The sequence below is a fragment of the Salminus brasiliensis genome, chromosome 8 (genome assembly GCF_030463535.1).
Source record: "Salminus brasiliensis chromosome 8, fSalBra1.hap2, whole genome shotgun sequence".
NCBI classification, from domain to species: Eukaryota; Metazoa; Chordata; class Actinopteri; order Characiformes; family Bryconidae; genus Salminus; species Salminus brasiliensis.
Window position 1 is genome coordinate 1,197,839 of NC_132885.1, and position 24,971 is coordinate 1,222,809.

The 24,971-nt window shown below is 43.7% G+C and overlaps 1 protein-coding gene across 3 annotated transcripts in view; it reads right to left on the reverse strand.

Moving 5' to 3' along the window:
• The window catches only part of thsd7ba (thrombospondin, type I, domain containing 7Ba), a 364,279-nt gene that overhangs the window by 109,317 nt on the left and 229,991 nt on the right, over positions 1-24,971 (reverse strand). For all 3 annotated transcript variants that reach the window (XM_072685348.1, XM_072685346.1, XM_072685347.1), the window contains exons 10-11: positions 12,376-12,567; positions 9,444-9,675 (exon numbers count right to left, since the gene is read on the reverse strand). In XM_072685348.1, the coding sequence (XP_072541449.1) occupies positions 9,444-9,675; positions 12,376-12,567 (424 nt within the window). The remainder of the gene's footprint in view (positions 1-9,443; positions 9,676-12,375; positions 12,568-24,971) is intronic.

The following is a 24,971-nucleotide window of genomic DNA, read 5'->3' on the forward strand; positions in this document are numbered from 1 at the left end:
TATAGAGCGCCCCCTACGCTTCCTGTAGTGTATTACAGTCTGTCAGAATGAGCGTGTGGATCATATGAACATTATAGAGCATTATAGAGCGCCCCCTACGCTTCCTGTAGTGTATTACAGTCTGTCAGAATGAGCGTGTGGATCATATGAACATTATAGAGCATTATAGAGCGCCCCCTACGCTTCCTGTAGCGTATTACAGTCTGTCAGAATGATCGCGTGGATCATATGAGCATTATAGAGCACTATAGAGCGCCCCCTACGCTTCCTGTAGTGTATTACAGTCTGTCAGAATGAGCGCGTGGATCATATGATCATTATAGAGCATTATAGAGCGCCCCCTACGCTTCCTGTAGTGTATTACAGTCTGTCAGAATGAGCGTGTGGATCATATGATCATTATAGAGCATTATAGAGCGCCCCCTACGCTTCCTGTAGTGTATTACAGTCTGTCAGAATGAGCGTGTGGATCATATGATCATTATAGAGCATTATAGAGCGCCTCCTACGCTTCCTGTAGTGTATTACAGTCTGTCAGAATGAGCGTGTGGATCATATGAACATTATAGAGCATTATAGAGCGCCTCCTACGCTTCCTGTAGTGTATTACAGTCTGTCAGAATGAGCGTGTGGATCATATGATTATTATAGAGCATTATAGAGCGCCCCCTACGCTTCCTGTAGTGTATTACAGTCTCTCAGAATGAGCGTGTGGATCATATGATCATTATAGAGCATTATAGAGCGCCTCCTACGCTTCCTGTAGTGTATTACAGTCTGTCAGAATGAGCGTGTGGATCATATGAACATTATAGAGCATTATAGAGCGCCTCCTACGCTTCCTGTAGTGTATTACAGTCTGTCAGAATGAGCGTGTGGATCATATGAACATTATAGAGCATTATAGAGCACCCCCTACGCTTCCTGTAGTGTATTACAGTCTGTCAGAATGAGCGTGTGGATCATATGATCATTATAGAGCATTATAGAGCGCCCCCTACGCTTCCTGTAGTGTATTACAGTCTGTCAGAATGAGCGTGTGGATCATATGATCATTATAGAGCATTATAGAGCGCCCCCTACGCTTCCTGTAGTGTATTACAGTCTGTCAGAATGAGCGTGTGGATCATATGAACATTATAGAGCATTATAGAGCGCCTCCTACGCTTCCTGTAGTGTATTACAGTCTGTCAGAATGAGCGTGTGGATCATATGATCATTATAGAGCATTATAGAGCGCCCCCTACGCTTCCTGTAGTGTATTACAGTCTGTCAGAATGAGCGTGTGGATCATATGATCATTATAGAGCATTATAGAGCGCCCCCTACACTTCCTGTAGTGTATTACAGCCTGTCAGAATGAGCGTGTGGATCATATGATCATTATAGATCATTATAGAGCGCCCCCTACGCTTCCTGTAGTGTATTACAGTTTGTCAGAATGAGCGTGTGGATAAAATTACATGATTATTTCATCAGTGAATGTTATTATAGAGCATGTCAATAAAACGTGTGCATTTAATAAGACATTTAAATGACTGACAATCAATTAATAACGATGATTGAAAAAATGATTGTTTTTCAGCTGATGGTTGCAGCCGTACAGCACACACACACACACACACACACACACACACACACACACACACACACTCATCTGAGAGTGAGAACTAAAGCTCCAAACCCCATTTCCCTCTCAGCAGGCTCTACACACACTGAAGAACACACACTTCATCTTCCTCATCCTTTACCACACACTGCAGGAAATACATCACGAAAGAGAGAGAGAGAGAGAGAGAGAGAGAGAGACAGAGAGAGAGGGAGAGAGAGAGAGAGACAGAGAGAGAGAGAGAGAGAGAGAGAGAGAGAGAGAGAGAGAGAGAAAGAGAGAGAGAGGGTGAGAGAGAGGGTGAGAGAGAGAGTGAGAGAGAGACAGAGAGAGAGGGAGAGAGAGAGAGAGAGAGAGAGAGAGACAGAGAGAGAGAGAGAGAGAGAAAGAGAGAGAGAGAGAGAGAGAGAGAGGGAGAGAGAGAGAGAGACAGATAGAGAGAGAGGGGGAGAGAGAGAGAGAGGGAGAGAGAGAGAGGGTGACAGAGAGAGAGAGAGGGAGAGAGACACAGAGAGAGAGAGGGAGAGAGAGAGAGAGAGGGAGAGAGACACAGAGAGAGAGAGAGGGAGAGGGAGAGAGAGAGAGAGGGTGAGAGATAGACAAAAAACAGAGATTGAGAGAGAGACAAAAACACAAAACTAGAGAGAGATAAAGATAGAAAATCAGAGCGCGAGGTGGAAGGAGGAAGCGGAGGTCAGGAGATCAGGGGATAGAGAGGCTCCAGCGAGGTCAGAAGCTCAACCTTCTCTCCTCCGGCGAGCTGTAATGAACTCGGGAGCTGAGGAGACAAAGCCAGGCTCTGAGGAGAGCCTGATACAGATCGGGAGCTCCGAAAAAGCCTGGCTGATGTCCCTCAGGAGCAGCTCCATCACAGTGCTCTCAGACGCTCCTCCAGCAGATAACACAGCCAGCACAGAACAGCAGCAGAGCCCAGCGTTTAATACAGACTTATCTAACAGCCACGCTCTCGCCCCGCACAGCCGCCCTCAGAGAGAGAGAGAGAGAGACAGAGAGAGAGAGAGAGAGAGGGAGACAGAGAGAGAGAGAGAGAGAGAGAGAGAGAGAGAGAGAGAGAGAGTGTGTGAGAGACACTTCCTCTGCTCTCCAGTGGCCTTCAGCGACAGGAAACATGCTGATTTGCAGGTGTGTGTAAGTGTGTGTGTGAGTGTGTGTCCTTGGGGAGACAGGAGATATACGTAGAGGAGAGAAACCGACGGAAGCTTATGAAGCTGTTCAGAGAAACAGCCAGACAGCTAACTACACACACACACACACACACACACACACACACACACGCTGTATATGAGTCATTCTATGGGTGCCAACATCTACATGTACCAGTACCACCCCGTCTCAGTAAACCACCCTGGTGGAAAGGCAGTAAAATGCTGCATAAATAGAAGTAGAATATCGTTCTTCTTTAGTTTTACTAATAAAATACATGTTTTTATTTTATATAAAAATGTGAAGGCAATCAGAATTCTTGAGGAAACCTCTGATGACTGTAAACCACGTTTAAATGCCGATGCCACAATTCTGTACTGCTCAGCCAGCCACAGTGCCGTGGAAAACCTCCAGTACTCTTTAAAGTCTTGTAATCTTATACAGTCTTTATGCCTTACAGTCTCCCTTTTATAATCTTACACTAGTTCAGCGCTGAGAAGACGGGATATATGCGTAGCGGTTGTGGAGTTGTGAAAGTACTTTATTAAACAGAAAACCAAACAAAGTGAAACAAGAAGCAAAGAAACGCAAACTAAGAAAGAAACACTGGGAAACTGGCCCTATCTTACATGCTCATTGCTATCTTACCCCCCCTAACAGTCTATATTAACAGCAGCGCTGCTTGTGAATATCTCTACATTGATTGGGGCGGTGGTCTCGCTCGAAATGAGGGGTGTTCAGGTCAGTTTCTGGAGTATTGCTGACAGAAAACAGCCTAGACAGAAATTCATCAACAGTCAGACGTTCGTTGCTATCTTGGCAGTGAATTGTCAACACGGGTGCGTGCAGGCCGACGCTCGTACACCCCCCCACGCTTTACACCACTGAAATAGCAACCCACCAAGGTCAGTCTGACCGCACCTGGCTCTTAAAGGGAACAGCGGCGAGAGACACGCTGATTGGTTTATTACTGCACGTTACTCCCAAAACAAACACACCCATGATTAATTAAGAGACTTAGCACATGACTTTTGGGCATTTCGAGCCGCAGAACACAAACGTTTCCCATCGTTACCATAGCAAAGAGACACTGACGCGCCCCCTAAATCAAGCTGCGCTCTGCACGGTTCACGGATGAGGCACAGGTAGGAACACTAATGACAAGGCGGGGCAACAAGGAACGAACATGAACAGAGAACTGTAAAGCGTGGGGGGGTGTACGAGCGTCGGGCTGCATGCACCTCTGTTGACAATTCACTGCCAAGATAGCAACGAACGTCTGACTGTTGACGAATGTCTGTCTAGGCTGTTTTCTGTCAGCAATACTCCAGAAACTGACCTGAACACCCCTCATTTCGAGCGAGACCACCACCCCAATCAACGTAGAGATATTCACAAGCAACGCTGCTGTTAATATAGACTGTTAGGGGGGGTAAGATTGCAATGAGCATGTAAGATAGGGCCAGTTTCCCAGTGTTTCTTTCTTAGTGTGCTGATTTGCTGATTTTGCTGATGGGAGGGCAAAACAGAGACCCAGACTGGAAAGGGAACGCAGAAGGGCAGGACGAAGACTGCTGTTACTCTACGCTGTTTTCAGATCGTCTAACATTGATTTAATGCTTTTACATCACAGTCCTGAAGCCATCGGACGTGGAAAGAGTTCGTGAGTGAGCGAGTATTAGTACCTTGGCGTGCGGCCAGACGACAAATGCACTTTTAAGCACCATGTTAACAAGCCTACAGAAACTGGGCTTCCTGTCTCCAGACAGAAGGGGCAGGAGGACTGTTGGAGCTGCACTGTTGTCTGATCTGGATTCTGGTGATGAGATGTACACACACGCATCAGCAACTACACTTAACCCTTTAGACTCTGTACATCACTCTGCCTTAAGATTCACACACCACGGCTCACTGTAGGAGAAGGCTGGTTGGGCATCTCTTGGCTTATTTTTATTATTAAAGCACTTACTGGCCGCACGCCATCATACATCACAGCAATGCTGATTGAAAACAACAAATGATCAGACTGGTTCCAGTGACTGGATCTTCAGGTACCAAGAGGTTTTACTGATCTGGGAACTGATCTACAGCGAGCACCACTCAATCCTGCTAATCTCTGATAGTAATTCTAGTAAACATTCTATACGATTTTGGTCCGTTTTTGTTCATTTAAGTTTAATTATAATAAAAAAAAAAAAATTTTATTTACTTTTTTATTGTTTTCATTGATTATTGATTTATTTATTTATTCCGGTTTTGCCTGTTTTTGCTCTTTTACATCATTTTATTCTTATTTTTTTGTTTGGTTTTAGTTAAAGTTCTATTTTTAGATACATTTATTATTTACCTTTTGCTTTTTATCTTACTTATAACTTTGGGTGCTATAGCAACCATATAGCAACACCACAGCAACCACCTGTGATGACACTATGGCAACCACGTAGCAACACTACAGCAGCCACCCAGCAACATCATACAAATTGCTTAACAGCACTATAGCAATCACTAGGGATACCACTATGGCAAACACTTAGAAACACCATAGGATAGCAACCGCCTGTGATACCACCATGGCGACCACCTGTAATGACCCAATGGCTTCCAATCATCATCACAACATCATAGAAACACATGTAGCACACCAAAGCAACATTTTGGGATGCTATAGCAACCATGTCACAATATCATAGCGACCACATATGATGACACTATGACAACCACTTAGCAACACAACAGCAGCCACCCAGCAACATCATACAAATTGCTTAGCAGCACCATACCAATCACCAGGGATACCACTATGGCAACCACTTAGCAACACCATAGCAACCGCCTGTAATGACACTACAGGAGCCACCTAGCAACACCATAGCAACTGCCTAGCCAGAAGAATCTCACTCAAATGAGATTCACTCACTCAGTCTAGAATCTACCTGTAAGTGGGAACCAGCTGCGATTCCTCCAGCAGCTGCACTCCTCTCCTTCAGAGAAACTGCTTATGTTCAGAAGGATGACATGATTTCAGCTTCGAGTCTTTAGTAATTTCATCAGCCTCAAGCTCGTCAACCCTCAAACACAGGCCTGTCCATCACTGCTGGTCTCAGGAAGCTGGATGAGTTACAGCATGCAGGCAAATCCATATAAAACCGCTCTCAAAAACTCCTCATGAAACTCTCGAAATGAGCGATCGGGCTTTACAGAGCCGGGCCAGTGAATTACACCTGCTCATAAACTCACTTGATGACTGCGTCAATAATATATTAAGCTTGAAATGGATAAACGGCTGCATTATTTATGAGCCCTGTTCCCTGATGCACAGCACAATATACTCTCTACACAATCCAGTAAAGGATTCGCTCCTACCCAGAGCCCCGCAGTCACTCCAGGAGGAGGCAGGAGGAACGCAGGGCTCTAGCTAGGAGGCACAGTCTTACTTTACATGCAAGAATGCATTCGGAGCATGTTCTCATTTACATGCGTCTCCTGAGTGGAAGGGTGGATTGAGGTGACGGAACCTCGGGGTTAAGCGTCATGCTGAAGGTTTTAACAAGCTCTGGCGCTGCTGCTCTCCGCTAACCTGACAATTTCTTACAGGACCTGAGTGGTGCAGAACCCACGCTCCTGATGAGTGTTCGAGAGAACTCCTCATTGGTTCTCACCCCTGCTGTAGAGGCCTGGCACTGCACTGATTCACCAGACAGTTTGATCGCCTTAAAATGATAGTTTGTCAACTATGCATAACATTTGCACTAGGATTATATATAATTATATTATATATTATATTACAGCGCTTTATTACTTTTAGTATTTTTAAACTTTTATTCTTTATTCTATTTTTTGTTTAGCGTATTGTCATACTTGTGTTGCTCACACCAAGTTAAATTCCTTGTATGTGTACAAACTTGGCGAAATAAAGAGATTCTGATTCTGAAATCTGGCCCAAAACACCAAACCTCTCCCAAGATTTTGTGTTAAAGCCTTTGGTGTCAGCTTGGGCTAAACATTGCGGGAGGGAATAACTTTAGTCCAGGTTTCAGGCTTTAATTTTAATTTAATTGCCCTCCCACATGCATATTCACACACTACAGCTTCATTTTGCTGAATAATTATTTTTTCAGTTTGCTAAGGTTTGTCAGAATCTGTGAAGCCGCACATATTTAATTATTTTTATCTGTGAACTAGCTTTGAGTAATTCTCCATTATTAACATCTAAAGTGTATTGAGAGTCAGGTGGTTTACAGTAGGTCAGGCTGTAGTCAGACAAATATCATAACAGCCCACTTCAGACACAACAGGCCTTCTTTACATCCTTTACTGAGCTCATCTGAGGACCTTCCGTCCCTTTCTGTCTTCTTTGGAAAAGCTTTAATGAGTCTAGAGCCGGTTCCCCAGATTCATCTGGGCTGAAAGTGGCAGCATCCGCCCGTCATCTCACCTCCGACTACAGCAGCACACACTGAATACACACTGAAGCTGCAGCCTGAGAACACACACACACACACACACACACACACACTGTGGAGAGCAGCAGAGTGGCACTCTGAGGACAGCAGGATGAGGTTTGAAGAGCTCTTATCATCTATAAAAGACCCCACAGATGTGATTGATCTTTAAACCTCTGAAGGGTTCACTGTAAAGATCTGTCACATAGATCTACAGCAGTGAGTGGGGGTTTCTAATAAAGTGGCCACTGAGTGGAATACCCAGAAGCTGTGTGTTTCTAATAAAGTGGCCAGTCAGTGGAAGTAGCTTATGAGTGCTTCTAATAAAGTGGCCAGTCAGTGGAAGTAGAAGATGGGTGTTTCTAATAAAGTGGCCAGTCAGTGGAAGTAGAAGCTGGGCATTTCTAATAAAGTGGCCAGTCAGGGAAAGTAGAAGCTCAGCGTTTCTAATAAAGTGGCCACTGAGTGGAAGTAGAAGATGGAGGTTTCTAATAAAGTGGCCACTGAGTGGAAGTCGATTTTGGGTGTTTCTAATAAAGTGGCCAGTGAGTGGAAGTAGAAGATGTGGGTTTTTAATAAAGTGGCCAGTCAGTGGAGGTAGAAGCTGGGTGTTTCTGATATAGTGGCCAGGTATTTGTTATGCCGGTATTGTGATATTTATACTGAGCTACAGTTTCTGCAGGAGCAGGACTCTGGAGGTTCGGCTGGTGGGATGACTAAAACGCTATCTGAGGAGTGTTCTCAGGAGTCATTAAAGTTGGATTATTATTTGCAGTAAATACATTATTGAGTGTGTGAGTGTGTGTGTGTGAGTGTAAGTGTGTGAGTGTGTGTGTGTGAGTGTAAGTGTGTGAGTGTGTGCGTGTGAGTGTAAGTGTGTGAGTGTGTGTGTGTGTTTGTGTGAGTGTAAGTGTGTGAGTGTGTGTGTGTGTGTAAGTGTGTGAGTGTGTGTGTGTGAGTGTAAGTGTGTGAGTGTGTCCGCCCGGCTGAAGCTTCGTGCTCTGCTGTCTTTTTTAACTGAAAGTGCACTTCTGAAAGTGTGAATGCCAACCAGGCCATCCAAGGAAAGCCATAAAGCCAGGATGACCCCATAAAGCAAAGCCCAACTCGGACAAAGCCGAGGAAAATCACCAAACACAGCTACATCAACGCCTCCCTCGTACACACACACTCCTTAATGAAGGATCTGAGCAGAGCAGGGGGTTATATTATGGGCCTCAGAGCGCTGACTACCCCTGGAGAGTTCTCCTCTGGCCTGTCAGGCCTTATATCTGCAGCTCTGAGGCCTTCACTGTAGATTATCCCCTCCTCACAGACAGACCAGCTTTAGGTCCAGAAAACAGAACTACATAAAGGAGCTACACACACACACACACACACTCCCAATCCCAACGCGCTTAACATCTATGAAACATTAGTAATTAAATTAAACACGGCCAGATCCCTGCCTGGGGATTAGGTCTAGTCTTTGACCAGACTGCAGTGAGAACACTGATTCACCAACGAAATCCTTTTCAGTCCAAGTTAAAGCTTAATCTGGGTTTGGGTAACCGGCCAATGTGTGTGTGTGTGTGTGTGTGTGTGTGTGTGTTTGCAAATCTGGCTGTGTGTCACATACTGTTTTTCTCTTCTCTCTGAGGTTTCTTGGCAAACATTTGTGTTTATCAATGACCTGATTAACGATAAACAGAATGTCAGGAATGTTTATACGTCAGAAATGTGGAAAAAATCTATTTAATAAAAAATATATATTTTACTAGAAAACATAACAGTACAGGTAAAATAACGTACTACTAAAAATAATGTAATATTGATATGATTAGCATTATACTTTTTTTAAATACAAAAAAATATAAATACAATAATTTACAAATACAAAAAAAAACAATATGCAAAAAAGTTAATAATAAAAAAAGATACAAACTTGAATAAATATTTTACAATAAAATGTATTTGAAATGCATTTAATTCGTTTTAGAAAATAAATAAAACAGAATATAAACATAAGTAAATAAAATAGCCCAAAATAAATGTAAATAAATAAATAAATAGAAACCTACATTAGACTGAACTTTTTTATCTTCTTTTAGGAGAGTTTTAAATGTGTTTAATATTGTGGTCATTTATTTACTTCTAAATACAGATAAATAAACAACATGTTTAAGTAAAGAAAAATATAAAATATTAAAAATAATGGAAAGAAATTGGGCTGTGTAGGACTGACGTACCTTTTCACAACGACAGGTCCCGCATTCATCTTCATGCAGGTGACTCTGCGGGTTTGAACCCCGGCCGGGCAGGTGGATGTTTCATTCCAGGAGCTGCTGCTGTTCAGACCGGTGACCGAGTCCTCAATGCACGGCCCCCAGGGGGACGTCTCCCAGTAGAACACTATGCAGGGGTGATCGTTACAGGACCTCCACTGCTCCAGAGCTGGGGCAGAGGGGCAGGCTTTACCTCCTGAGAGAGAGAGAGAGAGAGAGAGAGAGAGAGAGAGAGAGAGAGATTAAATCAATTCCAGCCTGGAGATATTTTACAGCTGCTGTTTCAATAACTGGCCCAGTTTCCCCAAAGTCTCTCAGCATTAAAACTGTCTTAAAAATCTTAAAGTGGATTTGTTGGGAGAGCAGACATGAAACCGCTGACATTACACTGCTGACATGGAACAGAACATAAACATCATTTATTAAGTAACTATGTAATTCTGTAGTTACAACAACAACAACAACAACAATAATAATAATAATAATAATAATAATAATTGTGAATTGTATTATAGTATTTTTACTTTATTTTTTGTTTGAAGTTATACACTAACTTTTGAAATATGTGCACGTCACTGTAATTTATAACAAGGACGGGAAGGGAATCTTTTTTTTTTTTTTTTTACCATTTTTGCAGTGAAAACACTAAATTAAATGATTAAACCATAAAATTACCTTACAAAATCAATACAACATAAATAGAAAGAAATATAATAATAATAATATATAATACATAATAATAAATAATATAAAATATAATGTTTAAAATACAATGTGTAATATTGTCTAAACATATTGTAACTATGAATACTATTAACAACAATATGATTTAAATAATTTGTTATACAAATAAGCTGTAATAAAAAATAAGAGCACAATAAATAAATCCTATTTAACAAACACATGAAAATAAATTAGCAAATGTGTATATAAATGAATATTATATTATATAAACACAGCAAATATACATTTTATAATTCATATTTTTTATTTTTTGTTTGATTTTTTTCTGCTTTTGTTCACTTTAATTGTTATTGTAAATTGTAATGTAGAATTACTGATGCATATGAATGACCTATTATTTTGACAATTCCAGCACTAAGAGCACATTCAGAGATCACTCCTACATGCACTCATAAGTAAATGCATTACCACAGGGGTTTTATTCAGCGCTGATCTCAGTACTGTATTATAAATGATGGAAAGCTTGTGACCCTCAGTGCGGGATTTATTTATGCCTGTACATTTTCTATAATTAAAAGCAATTCTGATGCCATCTGCCCTTGAAGTCAATGACATTGTATTGACATTCAGCTTCAGCGCAGACTGCCGAGCGACTCAGTGCTCCGTTAAGTGGCCCAGAATGCGCAATAATGAATCCAGCACAGATTGTGTGAATATTAATAAGGGATTGTGTGACTAATAAGGCTCAGCGGACTGTGTGGAGAATACGAGGTTGGGACAAATTTCCATATAAAACCAGTAGAGGATCACAGACAGTGAAGAGGAAGTGTGTGTGCCTGTGTGGGCAGAGGTAAGTGTGCGGAGGGTGGGTTCAGGTTCAGAGAGTGTGGAGGACTGGGAGGAGTCTTTACAGTAAGGTATATTTTAGTGCCAACCACACAGTGCTCCCTAATATTTCAAACGAACTGTGGAGAGAATTTGAGCTGAACGCAGAGCGTAGTGTAAACATTACAACTTCCCCCACAGGAGGGAGGCACTGTAACACTGTCAAACTGTCTGATAAATCCATACAAACTTTATTAATTCAGTACAGTTCTATACTGTCTGAGATAGACCAGTTTTCCTACCTGAACACATTAACATATCAGTGTCCAAATACTTATGACCAGTGAAAATAGGCTGCTGTCAAACACTGTCCATTTATTTTAGACCAGAAAGCTAAACAGCTGATCTCATCCCAATCAAACTCCACTAGATTTTATCACCATCACATCTACAGTACACTCCTGACCCACCATCACATCTACAGTACACTCCTGACTGACCCACCATCACATCTACAGTACACTCCTGACTGACCCACCATCACATCTACAGTACACTCCTGACCCACCATCACATCTACAGTACACTCCTGACTGACCCACCATCACATCTACAGTACACTCCTGACCCACCATCACATCTACAGTACACTCCTGACTGACCCACCATCACATCTACAGTACACCCCTGACTGACCCACCATCACATCTACAGTACACCCCTGACTGACCCACCATCACATCTACAGTACACTCCTGACTGACCCACCATCACATCTACAGTACACTCCTGACTGACCCACCATCACATCTACAGTACACTTCTGACTGACTGACACACCATCACATCTACAGTACACTCCTGACCCATCATCACATCTACAGTACACTCCTGACTGACCCACCATCACATCTACAGTACGCTCCTGACTGACCCACCATCACATCTACAGTACGCTCCTGACTGACCCACCATCACATCTACAGTACGCTCCTGACTGACCCACCATCACATCTACAGTACACTCCTGACTGACCCACCATCACATCTACAGCACACTCCTGACTGACCCACCATCACATCTACAGTACACTCCTGACTGACCCACCATCACATCTACAGCACACTCCTGACCCACCATCACATCTACAGCACACTCCTGACTGACCCACCATCACATCTACAGTACACTCCTGACCCACCATCACATCTACAGTACACTCCTGACCCACCATCACATCCACAGTACACTCCTGACCACCATCACATCTACAGTAAGTGTATATGGGGGTTAAAGTTTTAATTACTCTTTCACAACACATAGAAGAGATTCAAATAAAATAGGAGTGAATTGTGTGAAGTGTGTAGACATACAGGTGAGTCTCACCTTCCCCAGGTAAGGCCAGGATGGTTCTCATGCGGCTTTGCCGGCCTTCTGCATTCCTATTGGTGCAGGACTGGGAGCAGGAGGACCAATCAGACCAGGAGCTCACCACACAGTCTCCAGGACAGGCCATCTCACAGGCTTCTTCTACAGGAGGCGGGGGGTCTTCACAAAGCTCCGCCTCTACAGGTATACCTGTAAGGAGAAGAGGAGGAGTTTATTTTAACCTGGAAGAAAAACGGACCCTTTTTACCTAATTCATAAACACAGTGCATCATATCATAGCCTGTGTTTTAATATTTACCTAAATCTCACACACATTCAGACACTGAACTCTGCCAGAAAATAAAAGCTTAAGCATGCATGGCTGTTCTGGAGTGGTTTTATGTTGCCATGGCTACACCACTGTTAGTTTTAGTCCTTATCAGGTTTTTCCCCTAGCTAAAATACTGGTTAATTATATAGTAAGTATTTTCTAGTATTTTAAGTATTTTATATTGATTATTAATAATTAACACAACACATCGCAGGGCAGCCCGACACACTCAGAGGTAAGCTTCAGGTCCCCAGCTCCATCGCACCGGCTATCAGACGCCTGTGCCAGGCAACATCGCTTAAAAGTGATGAGGGCAGAGAGCGCCATCTACCCACCTGGAGCAATCACGGCCAATTATGCTCTCTCAGACTCTGGCTGCTGATGGCAAAGCGGCATGGCTCGGGATTCGAACTCGTGCCCCCCGGATTATAGTGGCAGTGCATTAGGCTGCGGAGCCACTCAGAGCCCAAGATTCATTTTTAATATATGAAATAGAGTCAAAAGCCTCTTTATGCAATACCACTTCTGCAGACTGTGGCATCTAACCCATGCACAATACAGCGCAATCTACAAATAGTCACTACTGCCTTACTTATCTACTGTATCATGTGCCATCAAGTTTACTGCCTGTTGTACTGTAGCCTCCTAATCCTAAAATGTAGCTCTGTGGATCTGAGAGATCTGTTGTGATGAGCTGTGAAGACGGGACAATAGAGCTCGACTCCTCTAAAGCGTCTGACTGAGGGAAGCTTTGAAGAAGAATCTGGATCAAAGACTGACTCTCAACAAACCATCAAAAGATAAAACAATGAAGTCATCATCGTAATCATCATCATCATCAGTGGCGGCAAAAAACACAGTGAAATAAGTGAGAAGGTGTTACCCCATTAACCCTGGAGTCTACGAACGCGCCAGCAAGTCAAATTCAATGTTTCCCTACATTTCTTTTAATATCTTTGTGATGACACAGCACAGAAATATAGTTCAGACATTTCTGAACTAGGCGTGGGCTAGAGGGGTATAAAGCCCCCCTGGCAGCATCGAGCTGCGGAGCAGTGGAAGAACTGTGTTCTCTGGAATGATGGTGGTGGAGCTTCTTCCAGTACTTTTGGGATGAGGTGAGGAGTTTGGGATGGTGAGGTGGGGTGGTGATCATCATCATTATCCAACATCCTGACCTCACTAACGCTCCTGCTGCCGAATGCAATCAAATCCTCCAAAATCTAGTAGAAAGCAGGATCAGCTCCTTTTAATTCCCTTGATTTCAGAAGAAACAGTGATTGAACAGATGTCCCAATACTTTTGTCCATGTATCTGAATCTCAAACCCTTCAATTTGTCAGATGTTTCAAATCAGTGGCAGAAAAGCAGAGAAGCACAGAGTGAATATTCAGAGGCGTCTCAGACTTTAAACACTCAAAGTCTCAGAACTGCTTTCATCTCTTTAATGGGTCTCTGATGATGCCAGAGCACTTTTTCATCTCCAAATGAGGCTCCACAGCCTCACAGCTTCACAGCTCAGACTCAGTCCTTCGTTCTGTTATTCAATCAGCAAAACTGCAAACAGGAGGATGAGGGGCATCAGTCTGGGTTTAGTTTATAAACCATGAGCAAAGCAGTCCTGAACAGAAGCACTGTAATCACGTCCTCCTGATGATCATCACTGTTCCTCACAGCCCGTCAAATCACGCCGGCCTTCAACGTAGCTTTCTCCAGCCGTCGTCCGTCGTTACAGAAGCTTGTTCGGTTCAGTTCTGCTCATGTGTCAGTGCAGACCACCAAAGCCCCTCAAACTGAACTGAAGACGAGAGGAAGCTGAAAAGCAGGTTTAACTCACCCCCCCCCCCTTACCATCAGTATCTCCCAACACTGAGCTTCATCTACTGACTGTCATTTAACAGAGAGAGAGAGAGAGAGAGAGAGAGAGTGAGAGAGTGAGTGAGTGAGTGAGTGAGTGAGAGAGAGAGTGAATGAGAAAGAGAGTGAGAGAGAGAAAGAGAGAGGGAGTGAGTGAGAGAGAGAGAGTGAATGAGAGAAGAAGAGAGTGAGAATGAGAGTGAATGACTGAGTGAGAGAAAGAGAGAGTGTGTGTGTGTGTGGGGGGGGGGGTGGAGGTCTACAGAGAGGTCCTCTCTTATTTCATGGATGAGAGAGAGTACTAATCCCCTGTTAGCCGTGTGGGATTACAGCAACTCACTCAGAGAGACGAGCTTTAAAACCAGAGAACGCAGAACCCTGGTACCTCAGCAGAACCTCAGCTCACATCAGTTACTTCCAGAACAGACAACACACACCACACACTGCTCACACCTTCTCAGCAGACAGACAGCAGGTAGCTCCACCCAAACCCACTGCACTCCCCACTGACCCACTTACCCAAAACTTACTCGAGATAGAAGAAGATGGGTGGGTGGATGAATGAGTAGATGAATGGGTGGGTGAGTGGATGGGTAGACGGGTGGGTGGGTGAATGGATGGGTGGACGGGTAAGTAAATAAATAGATACATGGATGGATGAGTGGAGTGAGTGCATATACGGTTAGATGGGTGGCTGGCTGGATGGGTGGGTGAGTGTATGTACGGTTAGATGGGTGGCTGGCTGGCTGGATGGGTGGCTGGCTGGATGGGTGGGTGAGTGTATGTACGGTTAGATGGGTGGCTGGCTGGATGGGTGGGTGAGTGTATGTACGGTTAGATGGGTGGCTGGCTGGATGGGTGGGTGAGTGTATGTACGGTTAGATGGGTGGCTGGCTGGCTGGATGGGTGGGTGAGTGTATGTACGGTTAGATGGGTGGCTGGCTGGATGGGTGGGTGAGTGTATGTACGGTTAGATGGGTGGCTGGCTGGCTGGATGGGTGGCTGGCTGGATGGGTGGGTGAGTGTATGTACGGTTAGATGGGTGGCTGGCTGGCTGGATGGGTGGCTGGCTGGATGGGTGGGTGAGTGTATGTACGGTTAGATGGGTGGCTGGCTGGATGGGTGGGTGAGTGTATGTACGGTTAGATGGGTGGCTGGCTGGCTGGATGGGTGGCTGGCTGGATGGGTGGGTGAGTGTATGTACGGTTAGATGGGTGGCTGGCTGGATGGGTGGGTGAGTGTATGTACGGTTAGATGGGTGGCTGGCTGGATGGGTGGGTGAGTGTATGTACGGTTAGATGGGTGGCTGGCTGGCTGGATGAGCGGAAGGATTAGTTAGCACCATGCTAATTATACTACATTAGCCTCACTGCTCCAGCTCTAAAACTAAAGAAGCAAACCTGCCTTGGCTGCTCGACTGCATGTGCTGAAAGAGAGAATCAGGGAAAATTAAAGTTCTCCAGCATTGCTAAAACACCCTGCTGTGTAAAACATCCCCAGGTCAGTCTGAGACGGTGTGCACTGGCGAGATGGACGACCCCCTGAGTGTCCAGCCAAACAAACAGCACACAGAACAAGAAACGGCCGACATGTGTTTGCCCCTGGCTGAGGGGTTTACTGAGGGAGAAGGAAGAAGAAAGACAGAATGGTTGAGAGAGAGATGGTCTTTGTCCACTTGGCACCCCTGTTGCGCAGACATCAGAGCAGTTTGTTAAAAAGTGGAAAGCTTTCAGAAAGCTCCTGCAGCCGGAGGGGAGCGGGGAAACGTGTAAAATCACAAAAAAATGCAGCCTACTTTGATCGACTGCGAGAGAAAGAGCAAGGAACTTAAATTGCTGGTCAATTCACTTTAACAAAGGGCTAAAAGGAGTCATTCTTGCTCCTGGTATAATGCACAAACTTATGTAATAACAGGAGCGCGCTTGAATAAAACCGCCTGTTTTTAAGAGGAGAAAAGTAAAAAGTGAAAAGCCCAGGCTTTAGATAATAGATCTGCCCTCAGGCCATGCGTTCAGCAACACGTGACTCAGGCATTACCTACTCGCTAAAGCAATTCACTCTGCCAACAATAGAAATAATTGTAACAGTTGGGAAAGTACATTTGGCCATGGCGAGAACATGCTAAAAATGTGCATGCAGATTGTAGAAATTAACCTTAACAACCCACTCGCACAGGCAGAGAGGCAGAAAGGCCTCCATCCTCCTTGCAGAAGTCTCCCAGGCTCAGGCGCATCAATAAAACTGCAGCCAATGAATAAATGAGCAGCTTTACAGCCGGCTCTCGGGGCCCGTCTTCAGCGCCGTATTTCTGGCAATTTTGTTTGACATAAAATGCAAACCTTTCCGCTGAAAGGTATTATATAAAATATGTACATAAATGTATGTGTGTGTGTGTGTGTGTGTGTGTGTGTGTGTGTATGTGTGGTAATGACAGAGAGAGAAAAGAGAGAGAGGGGGACTGAGATAGATCGAGGGTGAGAGATAAAGAAAAAAAGCTTTTATCTGGATGCAGAGTAGATATAATCCTATAATCTTGCTGAACGACTTTAATAAAAGATTAAAGCAATCATACAGAGGCGGAGGTGGAGGACACTGCTGGGACCACCAGTCACAGTTCTGTGACACACTGTCCACCCAGGTAGCCACTGTAGGTCGCCCGAGTGATTGTTGGCGGCTGTGGGAAGTCAATAATTCAAGTGCTTGGTGCATGGTGCTCTTAATTTGACATGGCACTGACTGGTGAGGAAGTCAACAGTGGTCCTGTCCAATCACTCCAGTCCAATTCCACCCTTACTTTGCACTTACCAACTTCAGTTGGCTGGGCTGGACACCTGATAAAGGTACCACAACAGGTTTCTTGCCTGATGTGATAGAAGAGCTATCAAGTGAAGGTTTTCCAAACCATAAAAGGTTCTTTTCACCCACACATTTAGATGAACAGCTTTTAAGGGAACCAAAAGAGGATCGTCTTTGGGATCACTCAAAGATCCTTTGTAGCATCTTTATTTTTAAGAGTGTAAGGTTTCCAGTTTCTTGAATTATCTCCAAGTCACTAAAATCTGTGATCCTGTGACTGTGATCCTGTAACAATTGGCACATAAACCAATCCTAAAATAGCCTAAAAATGGAGGAAATAAAGTCTTTAATCTGAACCCAGTGCTTTAGTCATCTAGATAAGCCTATTTACAGCTTCGTTTAATGCATTATAGCAAAGGACTCCGGAAAGTATTCGGTATTTACTCTTTACCAAGGATGCACCCGAAAACAGTGCAACTGTTAAACCTAGCCTGGTGGTAAATTGTGGTATCAAGCAGTCGTGATGTATAACGTTGGAGAGATATGTGTTCCGAATCTGCCAACAACCCGCCGACCCCTTGAATGTTGACATCCCCTGTTTTTTTACTCTTTGACAAAGAACTGGAACAGGGCCATAAATGGATATTGGAGGTTATCGGCCAATATCCAATATAAATATTTTCACAGAGCAGGGTAAGGACTTGTCTACACTTGTTTAAACACATGTCTCTCAGCTACATATGAAGCTAGACACCACCTCTTTTTCAATTGCCTCTAATGTGGCATCACTGGGCAGTCGCGCCAGGTTTCCAGTTCCACCGCACCAGCTAATAGACGCCTGTGTAGGCGAACATCGCTTAGGAGTGATGAGGGAAGAGAGCGCCGTCTACCCACCAAGAGAGAGCGCAGCCAATTGCACTTTCTCAGACTATGCTGGTAAAGGGGCATGGCTCAGGATTTGAACTTGCGACCCCTGGGGTATAGCGGCTGTAGAGGCCATAAAACTCTAGAGTTGAGAATACAGTAGTTGAACTATTCTTGCTGTTATTGGAAAGTTTGTTCAAAGATTAAGGAAATTTCATAGAATTTTAATTTAGTTAGTCGTAGGTTATTGCAAAGTAATGGACTTTAATAAAAGGATACTATGGGTTGCATTTCAAGCTCATTTTTATGGACTGTAAATGGAAAATCTCAGTCGTTCTTATGGGTTCAGTTCTTACAGTGAGTTTATGTGAAACAGTAAGTAATAGAGGACCCATAAACCATCAGTGGAGAGTCAATCTAGTATTCAGTGGGGAGACTATGCTCTATAAAGGCAGGCATACACACTACAATTGCAGCAGCGTGATACTGTCTTTGTAAGTTAAAATCCTAGTGATCTTAGAGCACTCCATGCTGCCAGAGATGGTTGGAATGAGCCAGCACTCATTATGGCATATCCCATAGAGGCTTGCATAAGAAAGTGTGTATGGAGTTGGCTTGAAGAGATGTCTCTCTGCCTTTGGATCAGTTCATGTACTTTTCCTTATGGCTTGACAACCAACTTTGTAAACATAGCACCAGGCATCCCACCAACCACCCTCATGTACTGTCATCTGGATTGTACAGTCATCCTTGAGTGTATAGAATCAGGCAAAGCCAAAATCCCACCCAAGAAGCAGGGCTTCTCCAGGCTCAGATCTTGTGTGCCAGTAGCAAAGCTGGCTCTGGATGTCTTCCCACTCCTATGTGAGCTCTTTTTGAATAGATGCCACAATAGACAGGGCCTGAATTTGCCCCTGGTGCGGACGGTAACCTTATAGAGTGGTACATGGCCTGAGCCATTTGAATACCATCAAGGCATTACCAGCTGGCTCTTCAAGGTCCAGGAACAAACGATCGCCCTTTGGGCCTGTTGGGCCTTATCATTCATACACTTGACTTCTGGATATCATAGCCTCGCATGATCATCAAACCATACACTGTAACCAAAGAGTTAAAGAACCGCTGGAACATCTGGTGGAACATCTTTTATAGACAAGAGAACACTATTTTTGCAGGACAAAGAACTCAGTTCTTTCAGTACAACCTGAATAACCTTTATTGGGTTTTCCATGATCCTCACATTATCCAGGCTCAAAAAGGAGGCTCTGGGCTGGTCCACAATGGTCAATGCCAGAGAAAGCCTAGCAGTCAATAACATCAGCTGGGCAGTATCAGGATGTTGTGGGATGTTCAAGTCAGGCCAAATTCTGATATGGCCTACTATTCTGAATAGATCTAGTGGCTGAAGGACTTATGGAGAGTCCTTCAGTCCTTCTCTGTCTCTGTCCTTTATTAAGTACTAATTATGTAAAGCTGCTTTGTGACGACAACAGTTGTAAAAAGCTATTCAAATAAATTTGACTTGACTTGACTGACTTGACATCCTGACTCCTAGGTTTGATATCACTGAATCTGTTTGGTCCACAGGTCTCATAGATGCTCACCTGACATTCAACTACCATCCAAAAATAAACATATATATTAAACGCAACTGAACTCTAAGTTAAAGGTAAATGACTGTCTATTGAATGTAACCTTACACCTAACTCTAAACCAAACATTAACCCTTACCCTTGAATCAACCCTACAATCTAAGCCTAACTTTAACCTTAAATCTAACTCTGTCCAGGAGATAAAAGGTATGGACAAATATGCTGAATCCTTCAGAAAGTGACTGATTCAGCTTCTGCAAAGTTTCTTTTGTGTTTATGTTGGAAACAAATGTAGGTCTTACGCACTGTACTTACTATTATGGACTTATTATTATCTTCCAGACTGGAGAGACGATGCAGTGCTCATATGTTTACCCAATAGGGACAATATGAAGGGAGACCAGTGAAAAACATCCAAGTAAAAATTCCAAGCATTACGAATATCAGGTGATGCCTCATGAGCTAACCAATGCGCCATGTGGTGTACACGGATAGGACAGATGTTGTCCAAGATATTCAAACTCAAATTTAATGCAAACACTGAAAAGTCCAGATATGCAGAAAGTCCAAGCATTGCTGAAGTTGCTGATACTATGTCCACTGGCTTCCAGGGATTATTGGGGTTTGTCAAGTACTTCCACAGTGTTGCTACACCACTAATGATGCTCTCAGAGGCTTGCCTGGCCACCTTCAGACAAGGAGGCATTCACTAACTAATGATTAACAATGGTTCCCATCATGAGGTTTCTAGATCCTGAGCAGTTTGGATGATTGGATGCGTCTGAGGTGAGAGTGGGGACTGTACTGTACTTTCTCTTTACTAAGAGAATTCAGTGCATCTATATCTCGTTGCCTTTTACTGCAGAGGACAACTGGAACGCTGGTAGCCAGGAACTGCTCCATGGGTCAGTCCTGTTATGTCAAGAATATGCATCATATTCAGCATCCGGCATTCATTGTGAACGAGTGGCACAGACAGAGATTCAGCTCTGATTTTGGTGCCATCACATTTAGTGGAAACAGTTTGCATTGTGTTCGGTCCTTCTGTGCCTTAAACCTAAAGGCTATTTGGATGTTCAAAGAGACAGATTTACTTCAGTGCAGTAATAGGACAATAAAGTGTTGTTCTCTCCTGCCAAGAATGGAAATGGCTTGGCTTAAATGCTTCCTTCGCTGCAAAATGGAAGTGGAGCTGGGTGAGATTAAAAACGTAAATCTGGAGGCTCCCGAGTGGGGCAGCTGTCTAAGCTTGGCTCCATCACTGGGAGGTTGAAGGTTCGCTACCCGGTGATGCCACAGCCATCCGTGGCCTGGAGTATCAGAAAGCATAACTGGGTAGGACGGTCCTCTTTCTCCCCATCACTCGGCGAAGGCAATGAGAGCCAGCACGGGTGTCTGTTAGCTGGCATAATAGAATTAGAGTCAGTCTTTGAAACTGGTGCATTTTGTGTCTGCAATGTTTGAAGAACTACAATAAGCACAAAAAGTTTTTAAAAAGTGTCAGTGTTTTTACATTTTTTGTTAACATGATGTATAAGAAGGTACTTTCATCAGAACAACTGCATCTACCATATCACTAAATAAATATTATTTTCTATCAGACTTTTATTATTTTTAGGATTATATGTGCCCTTGTTTACATATACATTTACTTAGATATACTTATTCAATATAAAAACATAATTTTTTGTCAAAATCATTCGGCTTGACTTACCACCCCATCACACTAACTGGTTTAGTCTGTAATTTGTACTATCTAGTAGCTGTCCAGTTCCCATCCAGATTCATCTCGTCTGCTCCCAGCAGGAGAAACACAGCCGAGCAAATCACAATCCTTTATTCGAAATTATTCCACAGACATGTGTGTGTGTGTGTGTGTGTGTGTGTGTGAGCTGTGGTTAGTAAATAACGATCATCAAATATTCAGTATTTCAGATTGCGTAGACACGACGGACGATTTAAGCGATTAGAGGGAACGTCCGTCGCCGTGACGCCACCGTCAGATTAATATTAATCACTCAGACACACAGACTCGTCTACAGCCAACAAACCTTTCCGAACTTTCAGTGATTCCTGAGACATTCAGAAAACCTGCGCCAGAAAGAACACATGATGTACACTTCCTGACCACCTGGCCAGTGACCTGGTCAGCTCAGACCATGGCACACTCCTCTGACATTCAGAACCAGAAACCAAAGTCAAATACATTAAAGTATAACAAAGTATGTACTAATCTTAACCCAACTACCTTGTCACGCAAAAAAAAACCAACAACAACAACAAAAAAAAAACACCATTTAGACTATTATTGCAAATACATTTACATTTACGGCATTTAGCTGACGCTCTTATCCAGAGCGACTTACAAGGTAACTCGTATTACAGAGGTGGACCAATGCAGTGTTAGGAGACTTGCCCAAGGACTCTTATTGGTGTAGCGCAGCATAGTCACCCAGACCTGGAATTGAACCCCAGTCTCCCACATGTTGTGGCAGCTCAGTGGCAGGTACTGGTGTTATCTGTTGCGCCACACCAACCACAAATAAAATCATATTTCAAATGTGGAACTTAACCATGTTGAGAGATACAGCCTTTTAGGATGGACTTTATCACCCTGTCAGGTTTGATTTAGAATATGGCTTTCATGTCTGAATACAAAGGCTAATATTAGTAAAGATTTTAAATGATTTTATGGTGGGAAAATTGATTTTTGGGAATATTAAGATATCTTTTATATTGTGTTTTTTTTTTTAAAGAAAAGTTTTGATGAGAATTTAAAACAAATTGCAAAGGGGAAATGGTTTGTGGACGGTGGAGCAGATGGACGCTAGTGTTTCAGGGAGCTCCCGTGTCTGTGTTACCATCTGGCTCTCTCCTTTTAATTAGGCTGTTATAGTCAGACCTGCTGGAGACGTCAGACACACTCTGACACTGCTCAACATTCTCTGATCTCCATAAAATCCTCTCAGAACTAACCCTCTCTTTTTACCTTCTCTACTAATTTACTTCTCTACTTCTTTACTAATTACTAATTATGTAAAGCTGCTTTGTGACGACAACAGTTGTAAAAAGCTGTACAAATAAATTTGACTTGACTACTTGAAAGAAGCACCTAACGCACAGCTCTTTGTCTTAAACATGGCCTCACTCCACTCAGACTATACTAAATTAACACTCTTTACTGGGATTACGCTACATTTTGCGAGACTTCGGCTCTCAGTCCTGGCCTCATGGGACCTCAGTGATGCACAGTGAAGCTGAAACTACATTTTCTCAGCTTGAACACACCTGACTCAACCTATCAGCTCATTATCAAGCCTGTCATGATGCGACTCAGGTGTGCAAGGGCGAGAAAAGCAAATTCATACAGTGCTGAGGTGTCACACACTGACAAGCACTGGTGCACACGTCGGAATGGAAAATGATACAGGGAAGACACAACTAGTGGCATTTAACCGAAGCACTGATCCCGACCTCTGCACTCGTAATTAAGAGGTGAATGAAACTGGCGTGATTTGAATGCTCTTCACAGGGTTTAAACCAGATTAAAGAATAAAAGACGATCAAATCTAAGATGCGTTCCACCCCGGGCGGTTGGTGCCACTTGGTATTCGAAGATATGTGGCGAAATGCATTAATATTAATGCTGGTGAGATGTGTGTAAACAGAGAGTTCTCATAATGAGCTAGGAAGTGTGTGTACCAGCACGGTTCAGTCCGCTCCAGGAGGCAAATCCACAGGCTTCGCACTGTAGAGGAGGAAACATGAATCAGGGAGCCTAAGCATAACCGATAAACCTCCACATGAGGCAACACTTCAAACAAAATACAAGAGCAGCGTCCATCGGATGTTTATATTGATCTTCTCTGGTTTGGTTTCTGTAAATAATTGTCTTTACAATAAATCACATTATTTCGACCCAGGCTGTCAAATATGCTGCATAGGGCATCGTAGAAATGTCCGAACTGGCCTGTCCATGGTGCCTGGGGCAGCTACGACTGTCTGGTGTATGTCTATAGTTGTTGAGATTTATTAGTTCTTTAAGGGTGACCCAGAACTCTCAACCTCCTTGTTATGGTCTAGACCTCTGTGAAGCACAAGAACTTTACAAATCCCCCCTACTTAGGCTTAGAACTTTACAAACCCCTTACAAAGCTCCAGATCTTCGTTCTTCATTCCACCCCCTCATCCAGAATAGCTTGTGACAGTGGATCCTCCAGGGGGCAGATGTGAACCTTTTTTCCCTGCCACCACTTTTTTAACACTTTGGGGGCTCCTCAGACCATCGGCGATGTCGCAATGTCGCAACTGTGCTACAAGCTCCTATTGCTGTGGCCCAAAGTTTTTTCCTTACTGTGCTCCAGAATTTTACAAAACCTCCTTACTGTGGCCCAGAACCTTTCTACCTCATTACTTTGGCCCAGAACCTTTCTACGTCCTTCTTGTGGCCAAGAACTTTACTACCTCCTTACTGTGGCCAAGAACTTTACTACCTCCTTACTGTGGCCAAGAACTTTACTACCTCCTTCTTGTGGCCCAGAACTTTACTACCTCTTTACTGTGGCCAAGAACTTTACTACCTCCTTACTGTGGCCCAGAACCTTTCTACGTCCTTCTTGTGGCCAAGAACCTTACTACCTCCTTACTGTGGCCAAGAACTTTACTACCTCCTTACTGTGGCCCAGAACCTTTCTACCTCATTACTTTGGCCCAGAACCTTTCTACCTCCTTACTGTGGCCAAGAACCTTACTACCTCCTTACTGTGGCCAAGAACCTTACTACCTCCTTACTGTGGCCAAGAACCTTACTACCTCCTTACTGTGGCCAAGAACTTTACTACCTCCTTACTGTGGCCAAGAACTTTACTACCTCCTTACTGTGGCCCAGAACTTTACTACCTCCTTCTTGTGGCCCAGAACTTTACTACCTCCTTACTGTGGCCCAGAACTTTACTACCTCCTTACTGTGGCCCAGAACCTTTCTACCTCCTTACTGTGGCCAAGAACTTTACTACCTCCTTACTGTGGCCCAGAACCTTTCTACCTCCTTACTGTGGCCCAGAACCTTTCTACCTCCTTACTGTGGCCAAGAACCTTTCTATGTCCTTCTTGTGGCCATGAACTTTACTACCTCCTTACTGTGGCCAAGAACCTTTCTATGTCCTTCTTGTGGCC